At 49.9% G+C, this 16,432-nt stretch overlaps 2 protein-coding genes and 1 long non-coding RNA gene across 8 annotated transcripts in view; 1 reads left to right on the forward strand and 2 right to left on the reverse strand.

Annotated features, from left to right (window-relative positions):
- LHPP (phospholysine phosphohistidine inorganic pyrophosphate phosphatase) overlaps positions 1–8,980 on the reverse strand; it is a 71,076-nt gene extending 62,096 nt beyond the window's left edge. For 2 of the 6 annotated variants that reach the window (XM_086899190.1, XM_086899189.1), the window contains exon 1: positions 8,760–8,980. In XM_086899190.1, coding sequence (XP_086755316.1) covers positions 8,760–8,881 — 122 coding nt within the window. In that variant the 5' untranslated portion in view covers positions 8,882–8,980. Of the gene's footprint in view, positions 1–4,859; positions 5,020–5,570; positions 5,635–5,870; positions 8,125–8,759 lie in introns of all 6 variants that reach the window. The other 4 variants (XM_086899191.1, XM_086899192.1, XM_086899194.1 and 1 more) reach the window with 4 other exon arrangements.
- On the reverse strand, positions 3,029–3,946 carry LOC147651823 (uncharacterized). The gene is made up of 2 exons (XR_015289707.1): positions 3,893–3,946; positions 3,029–3,329 (listed from the first exon to the last, which is right to left on the reverse strand). It is a non-coding gene; the product is annotated as an uncharacterized LOC147651823 (long non-coding RNA).
- Positions 8,981–11,659: 2,679 nt separating the features above from the next.
- Positions 11,660–13,459, forward strand: NKX1-2 (NK1 homeobox 2). Its single transcript, XM_086899051.1, has 2 exons — positions 11,660–11,895; positions 12,811–13,459. The coding sequence occupies exons 1-2, from the start codon at positions 11,664–11,666 to the stop codon at positions 13,380–13,382; spliced, it is 804 nt and encodes a 267-aa protein (XP_086755177.1). The 5' UTR covers positions 11,660–11,663; the 3' UTR covers positions 13,383–13,459.
- The last annotated feature ends 2,973 nt before the right edge of the window (positions 13,460–16,432 follow it).

Raw genomic sequence — 16,432 nt, forward strand, 5'->3', positions numbered from 1 at the left:
CACTGCTGGCAAGTGTGGGGATGTCAGGAGAAGAATAAAGAACAAGATTTGTAATGTGATGTCTTATTAGATAAAGAGCAAGGGATTAGGTACCTGCAAGTGCAGAAGAATGAGGCAGCAGGAGATGAAACACACGACACACGTTTTATCAAGATCTCCAGCGTATTACAGATTTATCAGCAGGCCCATTACAGAAGCACAGGCACACCCAGGAAACCCAGTCAATCAGGCCTTCAGCTGACTTCCACACACCGTGGCTGTGATAAAGATCCCACTCAAACTCTGCAGGCACCAGGAAAATCGATCCTGATTAGAGCACAAGGCGAGCACACGGACAGGCAGCACTGCTCTCCATGCTGCAGGGACCCAGCATGCTCCAGGTGCCTCTTGACATCCCAAGGCTGCCTCTCCCTCCATGTCTGGGGCCATCAGCAGGCTCAGCATCAGACAAATCCACTCCATTTCCAGCACCACTGCTCACAGCACTCCTAATGCCCGAGAGCAGGAACAGGGGAGCTTCACCTGAGTGAGGCAGAGCAGCTTCTGACCTTTCAGGCTGTGACAAATGCCAAACTCAGCTAAAGTGGCAAAAGAAACTCGTCAGAGCCCTCCTTGGAGGGGGTGGCAGAACAGAGATGGCAGCAGGGAGCAGATGGAAAGGCCACTGTCCCCTCCAGCTGTGCATCACACGGGCTCTGCTGCCTGTGCCTGCTCTGCCACAGAGCTGCCACTGCACACACTGGAGGAAAAAGTCACAGAAAACCCTCCCAAGCCCCAAATTAAAAATGGACAGATGAGCACTGAGCTACTACACCAGCCTTACCAGAGGAGGGATTTAAGTCCACTCCAGATCCAAACAACTACTTGGTCACCCAAATGATCCCTAGATCTACAGCTGGGGCACCCACCCAGCTCTGGGTGCACCGTGAGCACCTGCCCAGGGGAGAAGTGGGTGTGAGGGGTTTAATTCCAGCCCTGAGCTGCCCCTGCCTCAGCAGCTCTTTGAACTGACCTTTACCTCGTTCTGCTGGAGCAGGACACGGGGCTGAGTGACAATGTCCCACAATGCAATTACCATGCGTCAGATGAGCCGGTCCCTTACAAATCACCTCGAACTTTACACATCTGCTGGCTGTCAGCATCTGCCAGGCTCACTCACCCGAAAATAATGAAAAAAACTCTCATTATTGCTCCATAACAGGTAAAGTGTTAGGACAATTATTGGACATCCTCACTGACCTTGTGCAGACTTAGCCAACTGCCCTTGCCAACCTTTATGGGCAGCCTTTGGGCACATAAAACACAAAACCTGTTCTTTCAGATGATGTAAAGGTTGTGACACACATAGGAAACACAATGGTCCTGGAATCCAGACTGAGAATCATCAAACTTAAATTCACATTATCCTGCACATGGCTGAAGCAACTGAGGAAAAGGTCTAAGGCTAGACTTCAGATTTCCTGTCTTCTCCCCCTGTCTCTAGCAGTGAAGTTTTTTCCCTAAGACAGGAATAGGGGGAAAGTCCAGCCCCCAGCCAGAAGTCCTGTGCAGATAGATGGGCAGTGGGGTAGAAAGCAAAACCCTGGAAGAGGCAATAAACTGGAGTTTGGAGACTGTCCAACATCAACTTCAAAGGGGTTTGGAAATGTGCTACATGAGATTTCCAGAATTGTTTTTTTATCCTGCTTTTGGTTTTTCAGAGTGCTTTGGGTTTCTTTTTAAATTTAAAAGAAAGCATGCTGAGCACTTTTTCTATTTGACTCTTTTGCATCAGTGAACAAATATGGGTATGCTTCAGTGTAAACCCCCTCAACACTCTGATACCTTGTCTGAAACACAGGGAATAAACAGCACCTGCAACCAAACCACAAAGTAAAGCAGGACTTAGGCAGCAACATCATGCTCCCACCAGGGCAGGGCTCATGTTAGTGCCCTCTGCAAGGGCCAGGCTGCTGGTGCTCCAGGTAAAACCTCTCCCAAGCTTGCAGGTTTTTCCCAGAAGAACCTCCCAGGGAACACCACACACACCTGAGGATGCAAAAGGGTTTTCTGGCTCAGCACCAGCTCTGAGCAATAACCCCTTCTGGGGTCCAGCTGTGGAAATGCCTGGTGGGAGGAAAGCACATTTGCTCTGCTTAAAAAGTGTATTTTTGGCAAAAACGTGCTGTATTTTCTCTGCAAATCTGTATTCCTGCCATTCCAGTGGCTATTTCAGCTTCTGCAATAACAACAGGCAAAGTCACTATTTCAGAAGCCTGAAGGAGAGCATGAGTGCCTTTGCCCATTCTTACATGGTAGAAGCCTCTCCTAATTTCATGGAAACACTGAATTCCCCGGTGTTTTTTAACCTGATGGGCGCAATGGAATCAGAGGATTGTAGATAAAACTGCAGGATTTTCCTTCTTGATCCCAGCACCCAAAACTTGCCATTCCTCTGATTTCTGCCATCACAGCACATCCAAACTGCTTCACTCTTGCTGTCATGTCTCTGAAGTCACTTTTGTCCCCTGACCTCCTGGTGTTTCCCTTCTCTGATGTCCTGTCATTGGTCCTGAGAACAGCCAGGCTCATTAAAGCCCTGCTTCTCTGGTGATACAACTTTCTGCTCCATGTAGCAAGGCTGCCCTGACAAATCCTTACACACAGCACTTTTTGGCCCCAGTCCCTCTTGCATTCCTGTGCCTGAAACTCCTCTCTGCATCTGCCATCTCCCGAGCACAATTTCCTCTCCAGCCCCATATGGCTCACCTCTCTCTAAATATAGAAGGGGATAATTTGGAGGCAATCCAAAGGAGGCATTGCAAAAGGGATTAAAAAACAGGAGGGCATTACCTTTGCACATGAATAAAAGCAGATTAATAGGCACACATGAAGGAGCCACAAGAAGAGGCCAATGTTATTTAAGGGTGGGCAAGGATGACATAAGGAAGGGTACACTTATAAAAGTAAAGACTCTGGAAACACCACTTTGAGACATTGTTTGACAGTAAAAAATTGAAAAAATATCATTAAATTGCAGGTCAGAGCAAACTTTAAAAACCATCAATGCCTTTATTTAGGTATTTTGATAATTTAGAATTTTTCAGAGGTAAAAAGAATTCTTGAAAGTTGCAAACTAAAACAAAGTCCATCTTGTCCTGAATTCTCTACAAAGGCCATTGAATACAGCTGGATACCAGAATTACTGCACGAATTATTCAACACCATAAATCATAGTCCACTTCTCTGAACAGCAGGGAAGACAACAGATTTGTAGGCAGCAATGTACCATAACAGCAAAATCTAGAATTCAGTATTTAATAAAAATAACATGTGCTTCTGAAGGGAATCTGCAGAAAGGAAGCAAAAAGCAGAATATAAGAAAAATCTCTCTCTGGTCCATTAAATTCAGTAATAAGATGCATTTAAGGTTGCAGATTACCAAATCAGCTTAATGTATTACACCAAAAAGACTTTAACCACACTGCAAGTGGTTCAATAAGTAAACTCTGTCAGACCTTAAATAGCTGGTAAATCTCCACTTTGGGAACTGTCAAGAAAAAAATCAGATCTTTGGGGATTCGGTTAGCATGAACAGGTCTGGGATGTATCTATTTGCATTAAGCAAAATATTTTTATGGACAACATAGTGAATGATATTCCAATAGCTTTTATTCTGTGCAAAAAGGTGGGGGGTGGTACATGATCTTTAAGGCTGCTTCCAACCCAAACTATTCTATGACTCTATGAAGCTGCTAAATACTCCATTAAAAATTCATTCAAAAACAAGTTATCTTTGACAGGGTTGAATTCTCACTTTGTACACAAATAGCACCTGTTTGTAAAGAAGGAATTCTTTTTCTGAGACCCTAAAGGTTAATGATGTGTAAACTCCAAAAATGCAGGCACTTACTCATGCAATTTGTGCAGACAGCAGGTGAGCACCCACAACTTCAGGGACACAAATCTTTTAAAAGAAATAATGAACACCGCCGATTAGGAAAGCAAATACGGGTTAGAAACACCCACTGCTCTCAGAAAACTGAGACCACAGCTAATGTTACAGGCTGGAGTGCAGCTGAGACAACTCTGCACCCAATGAGGATCAATTCCTGGATCCCCTTCTGGCTCTGCCAGGGAACAGCTACGTGACAATACAAAACTGCTTCATTTCTTTGTGGTCTGCTGCTTCAGGAGGGCAGTGACACCTGGGTCACTGGGTTTCTTTTGTAGAAAGTCCAAAGAGAGGAAAGTACAAAACCAAATTAACAGATATTTACACAAGGGTCTGTCTACTTTACCTGAAGGTCTCTTTCTGGGAGGAACAACTCCTTTTCTGTCAAATGCCCTAAAGGCACAGCTCAGTGGAACTCTGAACATCTGCACAGCCTGTGCTAAGCCACATTATCTACTGTGACAACAAAGATTTCCTACTCCTCGTGGCACACACACTTCCAAAAGGCTCTTTGTGAGCTCCCAACTCCTCTGAACCCCCACACCCTGAATTGTTTTACAGTCCCAGTTCCGCTTGTTCTCCTCACAATCTTCCTCTTGTTAAACTCTCCAGGTATTTTATTTTAACAGGACTGTCCAGCTGCTCCCCAGCCTCCCTGCTCCCCAGATTTCCGCTGCCCTTTTCAAGGGCTCTGTAGAAAGCTGTGCTAACAGATGCGCTATCCCAGCCCAACAACAGGATGTTGTAAACGTCCAACTACTGTGTGCTTTTCATATGGATATGCTAATGGAAACACTATCAACACACAGCTGTAAATGCAAATGCCAGAGCACAGGCTGAGCATCCTTTATGGGTGTTTAACCACCTTCTGTCTTGTAAGGGACCAGCTCCCTGCTATTTGGAAGATAAAAAGCAGCTAGCTCACCTCGTGTCAATGCTGTGTAAATCGATTAAGACAATAACAGCACCACACTGAGGCTCTGTTAGGGCCGGCTCCAGAAGCCTTTAAGTCACCGATGGTCTTTCTGATCTTGTCCATGGGCTTTCTGATCTTCTGCAAAGCATCTGCCAGTGAACTGCACATGCTGGGAAGAGATGGGTTTACATAACTTTCTCAAAATAACAAGATATGCCACAGTAAGTTAAACTATCAAGGAACATTATGTCTTAAAAGTTTTAAAGGGATGAATTATCTTATTGAGCCACTTTGGGCTTTTTAGCCATCCACTGCTCTAGTATCCCCACCTAAAGAAAACAACAACAGTCCCATGAGAATTTAGAGACATTCCTGGCTCCAGGAGTTAAACCAGGGGTGCCAATACCCTTTGGCACATGAGTGCCTGGCTGCCACAGTCTGGATAAGTAACAAGGACCCAGATTCACCTTATCCCTTGAGCACAGGAAACAAGCTCTGCTCAACAAACACTCCTGTGGTTCAGCCTCCAACCCACCAACCTCTCAGACCACACTGAATCCTTCAATATTTCACAGGTATGGTTTATCAGGGCTCCAGGAACACCAGCAATAAACAAAGCATTCCCAGCTGTTACACTTAGTGCTTCATCTCAGGTTATACCAACTATCGATGCCTTGCTCAGAAGGGTCTCTATAGCACTGTGAGGTCACTGAATGTCACCTTGCTCAGGGTGTTCCAGTGTCCATCAGCTTCTCTGGCCCTGTTTCTGCTCCATCTGACTGAACTGTTAGAAAAAACAAACAAACAAGAGGGAAGCACACCTCTGCAGCCATCACAAATAGAAACCAGGCCAAATTTTGCTGGCAGAAATTACGCTGCTGCTCTCACAAACACTAACTCAAATAACTGCACAGCAGAACTCAGCTGAAAACAATATAAATAATGCAGAAAACATAGTTTTAGGAGGCCAGGATAGCTTCAGTCACAAGAAACCAATGACAAATTATTATGTTTACTTACCATTTTTATTGGAGTGTGCTGTATGTCGTTACACCAAGTTAATTGCTGTAATGGGGGTGATGATGTAGCAAGACAATCTGAAAAGAACAGGTCAGCTGTCCTGTTGTAAGAGCCCTTATCTGTACTCTGATATTTAAGGTTATTTAAGGTTTCTGCTGGACATACATATGCACTGAAAGATGTTAGCTCCTTTAGCAGAGGACCACAGCAATTTGAATTAGTTATAAGGTTCCTTGCTATCTGCAATTATGGCTCTTTAATTGATTTAAAAAAAAAAAAATTGAATTAATTAAAAAAGAGCTCCTTTTAGCTTTAATCCATCTGCTTGAAACCACCCAGCTATACTGTGACGCAGACACAAATATTAATGACCAACTGGCAATAGGATAATGAGTCAATAAAGAGTTTAAATGGTGTGAGCCAGAACAATTACTAACCTAATAGGCAGATAAATAAGGCTACTTGACTTTACCCAAGGAAAATGATTATTTTTCACCACTTACATTGAATGACCCGAACGAAGTGGTTCAGTGGGGTTTTCTTCCCTCCCTGGCACTTTCCCATTCACTGCTCACCAAATCCTGCCCAAACGAGATCAGCTTTCCCTGCACAGCATTCCAGAGCATGTTGCTGGACTGCATCTCCAAACCCTCCTCAAAGACCCCTGCAGCCCCTTCCAGACAGGCAGACAGGTCAGATTAGCTGCTGAGGGCTTCCTGTGACTAACAGGCAAAAAGGGCTTAGACATTTCCAGGATTTCCAGAGAAAGCCCATAATTTCCTACATTTAGCCCAAGGCCGGAGTTTTACTGTTGTTTCATCAGCATATTTCTGATGTGACTGTAAGTTAGACTGCAGTTTATATTGCCTCCATGCAGGAGGTTTCAGCAAATGCAGTGACAAAGGTTATTAAATAACAGCCTGCAAACCAACAGAAAATGAAGTTTAAAATCTTGGAGCAAAAAACCAACGTCAAAAGCATCTAGTGAACCACAACACAGGTATTACTGAGTATGTCCTGGTTTCTAAAGGAATGATCTCTGACAGTATTTATGCAGTTATTATTTATGCTTGGTTTGGCTGTGTCTGGAGGCCTTGGCTATGATCTGGGCTGTCCCAGGCTGTGCTCTGCACATGCACAATCCCCTGAAAGAACCACAGGCCACAGGATTTCAAGAGAAACAACTTCTCCCCTTGCCTAGTTTCACTGAATTCCCTGGGAATGCTGCTCTCCCCTGGGCTGTCCTGGCACCTGCAGCTTCTCCCAGCCAGGTGAGCACCACAAACTGGCCAAGAGACTCAATAAGCCTTAAACTTACTTCAAATATTGCTCTCTGACAGCACTGGGAACTCTGATCCAGCTGATAACATCTTCTGTGCATCCTACATGTATTTCAAGAAGTATGAACAAAGACATCATTATGGTAAACAAAAAAAAAAGCAAGCAAGCAGCAAACAGCTTTGTTATTACTTTATTTGGATCCTCTCCAGTTCTGCCTTTCCATGTGGTTACACCAGCATTCAGGCACATATTTAACTAAACTCATATGATTAATTTTACTGAATTCAGTATTTCTTCCTGCATATTTTTCTGCTCAATAATGCACTTGTCCCAAGTGTGTCTGTGCTGAGTGGCCCCAGAGGACAGAAGCTGCAGAGATGCTCACCAAGCGGCGCTGTCAGTGTTTCACAGGGGCTCAGAATGTAGACATTTAAAACATTTCAAGTGGGGTACATACAGCAACACAGAGTGATTTGGGTTGGAAAGAACACTAAAGTTCCAATCCCCTAAAAAGGGCAGGGACACCTTCCACTATCCCAAGTTGCTCCAAGCCCCATCCACCACCTGCCAGGTGAATCTGGATTTTCCACCGTGGGTGAGTGAAACATCACAGCCAGCCAAAAGGCTCTTCAGAAACTCACAACCACACGATCAGTACTTGTCTTTAAACAAAGTTGTCCCTGCAGCCACTGCTCTCCCCTGGCCCCATCCTGCTCCTCTGGTCAAGCAGGGCCAATACAGGCACACTGGCAAGGCAACCTAAATAATTAAAGTTAGTTAAGTTGAAGTTACTTAGCTCGTGTAGCAGCATGAGAACGACATGGGACAGCACGACCCAGCTAAAAGTGAAGGAGTTCCCTACTTGTGGGCACTGGGAGTAACTCACCAAGGCCACTTTGCTCCTGAGTCACTTCCAAGCTGGGCAATCATTAACCCCAGCACAGAAATTCTCCATTTCTGGGTTGCAAGCGCCCTGCAAGAAGATCCAGCTAATTTGACAGCAAAGTTAATCAATTTACAGAAACACCGACGTGGGTAATGTTTTAAAAATGATTACCAGGGGATAATGGCACATCTCCTGCCACACGTGCGGTGCCAACAGCAAACCCAGAACAATAACACACTAACACACTCTTCTCCCCGTCAGCCCAGGCTCTCCGGGCTCCCTTCGCTTGAACAATCCTCAGAAGCACCGAGCTGGCCCCCAAAGCTCCGGTTCCGTGCGCGGGGCTCGCACAGCACGGCGGGTGAAAAGCGCCGGGTGCCGCCCCAAGCCCGCGCTTTGCCCCGGGCCCCCTCAGCCGGGCCGCCCCCAGCCACCCGCGCACGGTCTCCCTCAGCCGAGCCGCCCCCAGCCACCCGCGCACGGTCTCCCTCAGCCGAGCCGCCCCCAGCCACCCGCGCACGGTCTCCCTCAGCCGAGCCGCCCTCAGCCACCCGCGCACGGTCTCCCTCAGCCGGGCCGCCCTCAGCCGGGCCGCCCTCAGCCACCCGCGCACGGTCTCCCTCAGCCGGGCCGCCCTCAGCCACCCGCGCACGGTCTCCCTCAGCCGGGCCGCCCTCAGCCACCCGCGCACGGTCTCCCTCAGCTGAGCCGCCCTCACCCACCTGCGCACGGCCTCGGCCGAGCCGCCGATGGGGACGCCGCCATCGGCACCGCTGTCGTAGAGGACGCCGCTGACATCGAGCAGCAGCCCCCTGACGGCCCGGGCCCAGCCGCCGCCCGCCATGGCCGCTCGGCGCTGCCGGGAAATGCAGTCCCGGGCTCCGCTCCGCCCCGCCGGGAAACGCGGCTGGCCCTGCCCGAGGGCGAGCTGCGTGAGCCACAATGGGTAGCTGTGGATGCTAAATACGAGCAAAAGCAGGGAGCACAGTGCCTGGGGAAAAGCAGGCCGTATAACTTTCTCAGTCTCGCCTGAGAAAGTGTCCTGGGTAATCATAAGGAGGAATTAAAACAATCCTCAGAGACAGAAGACAGCCTTGCAGGTGCTTTTTGTCAGTTTCGTGTTTTCTTGCAAGAGAAGGTCGAGGGGTGGTGTACCCCACTGACCAATGATGGTGATGTGTTAGTTCACTAACCAATAACAGTTTTACCGTTCTGTACTTTCACATATCGGTCTATAAAAGAAGATCTGAGGTAATAAACCTCACTCTCTCCCGTTCAACCCACAAGAGTCTGTGTCGTGCTTCTCACCGTTCCCAATAGAGCGACAGGTAGCCACTCCACCCACGGCAGTGGAATCAACCCGATCCCTTTCAACTCAAACCGTTCTGTGATTCATATGACAACCAAGGGTAAAAAAAAACAAACCCCACTGACTCATCGTATAAAGAATTTTACAGTCGCAGATAAGATGTTATCGGCTGTGTTCTAGGTTTACAGACAGTATTGCTTTCTCCCAAATATCTTCTCGTTGCTAATGCCATCAATAGCACGGCACGGCTCCCGGAATGTATAAGGAGCTGTGGTGGAATTATAGTCCATTTTGTTTTAAGGAAAGCAGAGGAGCCTTGGCAGCATCGATTTGCATCACTGCTCCTGGAATAGCCTCTGGCTTCTCCCTAAAGATAATATCTAAACTGTGAAATTCATTAAATAGACTCAGAAATGGATCAGGTTATTTAAAACAACATTACTAATGGCACAATATCTCAGCTGTCTGCAGCGATAGTGAACATTGTCTTGGATAGTGTTATCAGCGCAGGACACCCGCTATGAATATTGATCCACAGCTTGTTACAGCCATCACTTGCCGTCAGGACAGGTCAGGGTTGAAACCCACCTAGCATCAAAGCAATTTAAAGACAGCACTTGGGCTGAATTTTAATGCCTGAGCTGGGAAATGGACCAACTTCAGAGTGCTGGAACTAATCCGTGAGTATGTGAGCATTTCCACATGCATGTATGTTTGTAGGCTGTTGTAGGTTTTTGTGTATATACATGTGAAACTGATGATATTTGAAAATGTCTCATAGCTCACAGATTCATTTCAGTGCTGCAATTTACATACTCAGCTCCTGCAGACCCAACAACTCAAACAGAAGTACTTGTAGTCTCACATATACCAGACTTTTTTCCCAGTTCACCACCTCCCACATCCCCAAAACCAAGCTTTAGCCACCTGTAGCATGTGGGAGCTCCTAATGTCTGAGCTCCCTTCTCTTCTATGTTCTTGTAGCATTCTACCCCAGAGGCCCATGTCAAATGGGTTCTTGGATAATTAACATTAATAGTTACTTTTAATCACATCACCCTTGCACATCATCTCATTTTCTTGCTCTCCCCTTATCTTAAGCCCTATGCCAAGAATTACTTGTGAGCCAAATTCTGCTAAGGCTGAGACAGCTATGAAGAGGAGGAGGAGGGCTGTGCTTTGCATCTTTCCGTAGGAATAGAAGCAGGTGGAGTAGCAGATTCCTCCTGAGGACTGCCACCCCTGTCGGAAAGGTGCATTTCTCCAATCTATCTGATGATTTGTGGCACCAACAAATGCTGAGATACCAAGGAGAGGGAAAAGCATCCCCCTGAACACATACAGGTGTGCAGAAATATACTGCAAGCACATCTTCAATAAGCAGGACTGGCTAGAAGTGGTCACAGGGCCAGTGCAGACTGGGAAGGCTTGGCCTGCTGTCACCTACTCTATCCCAGTTAGAGGTGTGAACAGGCAACAAAGTGTTTTCCCCAAGACAAGGATGGCTGGTTAGGGGGTTGCTCAGTGATTAGAAGCTCCTCCAGCACAGTCAGGCCTCTGTTTCCCTGCCTACTAACTGGGAACAGTGTGAACACCACGGGAGAGTTGCAGGAGTGGCCCAGAGTCTGAACTAGACTGATCCCAAGCTGCTCCCAAACGAAAAGCTGTTCCTTTCTGCCTGAGGACCAGGCAGTAGCTTCATATCTCAAACAGTGGCAGCTGGCACAGGGAGCACTTGGAGCTTGGATCCTGCCCAGCGCAGGAGGGGGATGCAGGAGCCATCCCTCCTCTCTGGGTGCCTCTGAACACGAGGCTCACCCCGCTGGTCCCGCACTGACCGGGAGAGCTGCTGGTGGCTCAGCGGAGGGTGAGGGGACAGGTGCAGCCCGTGGCTCTCCGGGCCCCGGGGGACAGCAGCAGCCGTCAGGCTGCCGGGTGCAGCCGCATCCCTGCTCCGGCTCCGGAGGCTCCTGGCCGCCCCCTGCCCACCTCTCTGCACGTCCCCCCGCCCAACCCGGGGCAGGTAACGGGAAAACCCGGAGAGGTTGGGATGGAGGGAGGCGCCCGCTGCGCCCCCGCGGAGCCAGCGCGGCGGGGAGGGGGCGCGGGGGCGGCGTGCCAATGGCTGCGCTGCCCCCTCCTCTGCCCCCACCCCACCGCCGGCCCCTCCGCCTCCCCGGCCGACCCTCCTCCCCGGCGCTCACTCCGCGCCGCCAGCACCGAGCGTGCGGCTCGGGAGCGGCCCGGCTCCGCGCCCGGCGCTGCGCTCCGCGCTGGGAGCCAGCAGGTCTCCGGGAAGCGCGGAGGGTGGGGTGGGATGCCGGAATGCCCGGAGCGAGGGGCCAAGGCGGCCCCCATCCATCATAAAATCTCCTTCTCCATCTTAGACATCCTGGATCCCCAGAAATTCAGCAGAAGACGCGAACCGGCCTCGGGGAGCTGGGGCAGCGCCCCCCGCTCGGGCGAGCGGGAGAAAAGTTTGGGAAGAGTTGAAGTAGGAAAGGACGCTGCTGCTCCCGGCAGCGGGAGGAATAAACTAGAGGCACATGGTAGGAACGCGCTCGAGTTTCTCCGGCCGGCGCTGGCGGGGCGCGCAGGTGCAGGCGCCGGCAGACGGGGACCCGCGGCCGGCGGGACGCGCTCCCCGCGCGGGGTCCCGCAGGAGCGAGGGAAGGGGGGATGGAACTGGATTTTAAGTCTTGATGATGCAGAGCGAAAAGTTCTCGATATCCGTGTGCTCTGCCCGGCTCCCGGCGTGCGGAGCATCCTCTGCCGCCCGAGCAGGAGGGCGCACATCAGGGCTCGCCGCCGCCCCATCCCGTCCGGACGGGCCGCGGCTCTTACCGAGGCACCGCACGGGTTTCTTTCCCCCAGCAAGGGCGGCCCCCGGGCGCTTCTTTCCCCGGGGCGGCAGCGGTCGGATGCCCCGGCCCACGGGACGGCCGGCTGGGTAATTGCTCAGCCCGTCCCCACCGGAGGATGCCTTAGCTCCCGGTGATCGATATCCTATTACCGACTCCCGCCTATCTCCTGCCCGCAGCTTGCAGGTGCCCACTTCAAACCTCCTTCCCCCGGCCTGATCCTAATATTGTTCGATTAAAACTTACCTTTAATAGATGACATCTATCGATCTGGCCCTCGCAAATCTGAAACTCCATTAGCGCAGGGATGGGGAGGGGGGGATTTATTTCGCTTCAGAAGGGGACTTTAATAACTTCTTTTTTAATTGGTAAGAAATCCATATCGACGGCTCCCCCCTCCCCGCCGCGGATGCGGTGGCACAGCGGGGGACGCGGGGGGGGGCCGGTTCTCGCACGACGGGCGGAATTTTTCTCCTCTTTATTTTATTTTTAATGATTGCCCTTATGCTGGGGGGAGGGAGGGATGTCGGAGCAGAAGCGCGGGGCTCGGAAGGGGAACGGGAGGAGGGTGCGCTATCCCCTGACGATGGCGATCTGACCTAGGTGCGCACGCCCCGGCCGAGAGCGGCGCCGAGGACGCGGGGCAGGAACGCGACGAGGAGGACCCGAACGGGGACGGAACCGGGACCGGCACCGCGAGCCCGCCCGGGCCGGAGGAGCCGGGCTCGCCGCGGAGCGCCCGGCGGCGGCGGCCAGAGCCGGGCTGCGGGAAGCCGCGGAGGGCGCGCACCGCCTTCACCTACGAGCAGCTGGTGGCCCTGGAGAACAAGTTCCGAGCCACGCGGTACCTGTCGGTCTGCGAGCGCCTCAGCCTGGCGCTGTCCCTCAGCCTCACCGAGACGCAGGTGAAGATCTGGTTCCAGAACCGCCGCACCAAGTGGAAGAAGCAGCACCCGGGCTCCGACGGGGCGGCCCCCGCAGCATCGCCCGCGGCGGTGGGCGGCGGCAGCCCCAGCCCGCCGGGCCCCGCCGCTCTGCCCTTCCAGACTTTCCCTTCCTACGCCGCCGCCAACGTGCTGGTGCCGCCGGCCGCCCCCTTCCCGCTGGGCGCCGGCCCCTTCGCTCCCTTCCTGGGCCCCGCGTACCTCGGCCCCTTCTACGGCCCGCACCTCTGAGGCGGCAGGGCCGGGGCAGCCCCGGGAGCCAGGAGCGCACCTCAGCCCTTCTGACCCAGCGGGGAACACCGTCCTCACTTCTGCTGGTTTCGTGACGATTTGAAGTGTAAGAAAGCTGTTTTTTCCTAGGCGTCACGGCAGCATGCTTAACTTTGACACACTGAGAAAAAAACCCCACTGTAACCACTGGATTTTATTAGCACCTTTGAGATGTAATTATAGGTGTTGGAGATGGGAAAAGTAACCCTCTTTACACATGCCTGACACTAATTCCCTGCAGATTCTTCTCCAAGTTCATTGTTAAGATGCTCCTCGTTGCTGTTCGGCTTGCCAGCACACGTCTGAACCCTCGAGGGCTCGGGAGCTGTGGCACTCGTTAGCACTGCTGCGATCCTGATGCTGATGAGGGTGCAGGCGGCCGTGTCGAACCCCAGGGATGCTCGCCAGTGAAGGCGTCCCCAGGCTCTGACTGTGCTCATGGCACTCTACTGAGCCCCGTTTGACTCACGTTTCTTTATCTGTTCCTAAAAAGCGCCAGTCGCGTTCTTGACACCCTACCTGGAGGAGAGGTTTTGTTTGGGAAGGTGCAGGAAAATGCAGCTCTGTGTCACTGGGAGACAAGAAGGAAATCTGCCTGGTCAGTGGGAATGTGTTCAACTGCTGCTCATATCCACGGCCTTTCTGCCTTTCCTTGCAGTTCATTCCCAGTGACTTCACAGGTTTTGGATAAGAAGTCTAAAGATCATTCTTTTTGCAGAGAACAGTTGTTCTTGTAATAACACAGCATTAGCGCCAAATGAGGCAGAAACGAAAACATAAATCAGAGAAAATGATTACATTATTCATTTCTTTAAAAATGGGGCATTTGTGGTAGAAAGTAAGTAAAACACAGAATTTCCAGCATGCTGAGACCTATTTTCCATAACAGAGAAACACATGCTTTTTCTGGTTTTGCTTTTTGGAGCATTTGTTAGAAGGAAAATCACATTTCATCTTCATCGTTACAAGCACCGGAATGAAAAGGAATTTTAGCTGGGGGCTCATCTGTCCCTGAACGGACGGGAAGTAATTGGTTTAAAAAAATCTGTCTCATGCAGTTTTACAAATGATTACCACACAGTATTCCAGACTGTATCCTCTCTGTCTCTGACAATGCTTTAAAGCACACACTGGCTTTCCAACCAAAAAACTTAGCTCATAAATCCTATCTAGCTCTTGTGTTGGTCTAAATAAAAAGGGTTTTTAAATTATTCCCTGTTCAATTGCTTTTAATTGTACTTGGATGAAGCACTGTCTGCTTTGTGGACTGTTTGCCCACGTGGTGCTGATCTTGATGGTCCCTGTGCCGCATGTCAGTGACTGAGGGTGATAGCTCATCTCCTGTGGGCTGGATGTGAGGACATGGTTGATGGGACAACCCTCTCTTGCAAAAATCACCCTCGTGACCGCCAGCTTTGCAGGGATCAAGGGTGTGAGAGCCACAAGCCTAAGCTTGGACCAGCTGAAATGACCTGAGGTTGTCTTTCCACAGCAAGAGGAGGTACCCAGTGTCTTCTCAGTGATTTGCAGAGCTATTAACAGAACACAAAGTTCACCTCAGGTCATGGGTTTGGAAGTCATGGCTGCTGTACCAATGTGCTTACTTGGAGGTTAATTTAAGTAACTTTTTAACCCTCCTTTAAGTTTGAGTTACAAAAGACGGGGTCATTTTAGCTGCTTGGGGTGCATCCAGAGCTGCCTTCCTTTCTGGCCAGGCAATCAGCAGTCCCAAGTGCCTGAGCCATCAGGTCCCACCACTGCTGACCAACTGTGTGTCCACTTCTGGCACTCATGGGCAGTTAAGAGCTCAAGCCCTGGAGGGAAGGAAGGGCATTCCTGCAGGCTGATCTCGTCCATTTCCTCTGCCTCAAGTTAGGACTAACTAGACCTAAATCCTCTTGACTATTCATGGCCTCCTACTTGTGATTGTCATCGCTGTCCATGTGAAAAACAGGTCACCTTGCTGTCACTCTGAGAGGTTCCCAGAGCATGGTACGGTTGGTTATCCACAGTGTACCCAGATCCCTGGTAAAAGCCAGGCTTGTGCCCTGCTATGGTCATGTGGGTACTTCCTTTCCTTGAAAAGTGTAAATCATAGCAAAAAACCAGGGAATGCTACAAGTCAGAATAAATAGTATAAATTGTCTTCCTTCCAGATGTGGTTTTTGCTGTTCATAAACCTTTCAAGGCTCTGCTTTGCCAGCAATTTTACCCTTGCCAAAACTGCATTAACTTTAGAGGAAATATTGATTCCTATGCAAGATGGTCTAGCTTTTCCTTTTTCCTATCACTCTGTTAAGTCACTTCTAGCCCAGATTCCCAAAAAATGTTTTCCAGTTATTTCCAGAGACTAGAGCAGTCATGGTCCCCACTTTACAGGACTTGCACCTCTGCATGGCATTGGAAGGGGGATGCACATCAATGGGAATGCAGATTTTGTGGCTCTGATCCCACACCACCAAAGTTTTCCTGTCTAAATGCTTCCAAGCCCCTTTGGACAGAGCCTTCCCTCCCTGCTTTGTTGAGTGGGGACTGCTTGGGTGGGTGATTCTTGTTAGGGATGTGGTGACTGGGCACTTACTCCAGCTGAGGTTCCAAGCAGTCCTGGGAGCAGCAATTGCAGTCAAACTTTGCGTTGCCCAGATGAGGCCATTTGCACTGCTAACACTTCTAGAAATGCCCCACTGAGTATCCATTATCTCTAACAATTCTAAATAAAGATTTGTGCAATATTTTCAGGCACAGACAGAAATTGACTTTACTCACAGCTGAATATAGATGTTAAAAGGAATCACAAGAAAGTCCTATGTGTAAAAAGCAAACCATGCATTTATATTAAATTAAAAGGGGTTTGAATTCAAACACTTCAGAGAGAACAGGAAAGTTAGGAGCCTCCCTCATTCCTGGGCAACCTGATCTAGTGGGTGGCATCTCTGCCCATGGCAGGGAGTTGGAACTTGGTGATCTTTAAGACCCCTTCCAACCCAAATAATTCTGTGACTCAGCACCTG

Source organism: Cyanistes caeruleus, chromosome 8 (genome assembly GCF_971803275.1).
Source record: "Cyanistes caeruleus chromosome 8, bCyaCae1.hap1.1, whole genome shotgun sequence".
In the NCBI taxonomy this organism is placed as follows: domain Eukaryota; kingdom Metazoa; phylum Chordata; class Aves; order Passeriformes; family Paridae; genus Cyanistes; species Cyanistes caeruleus.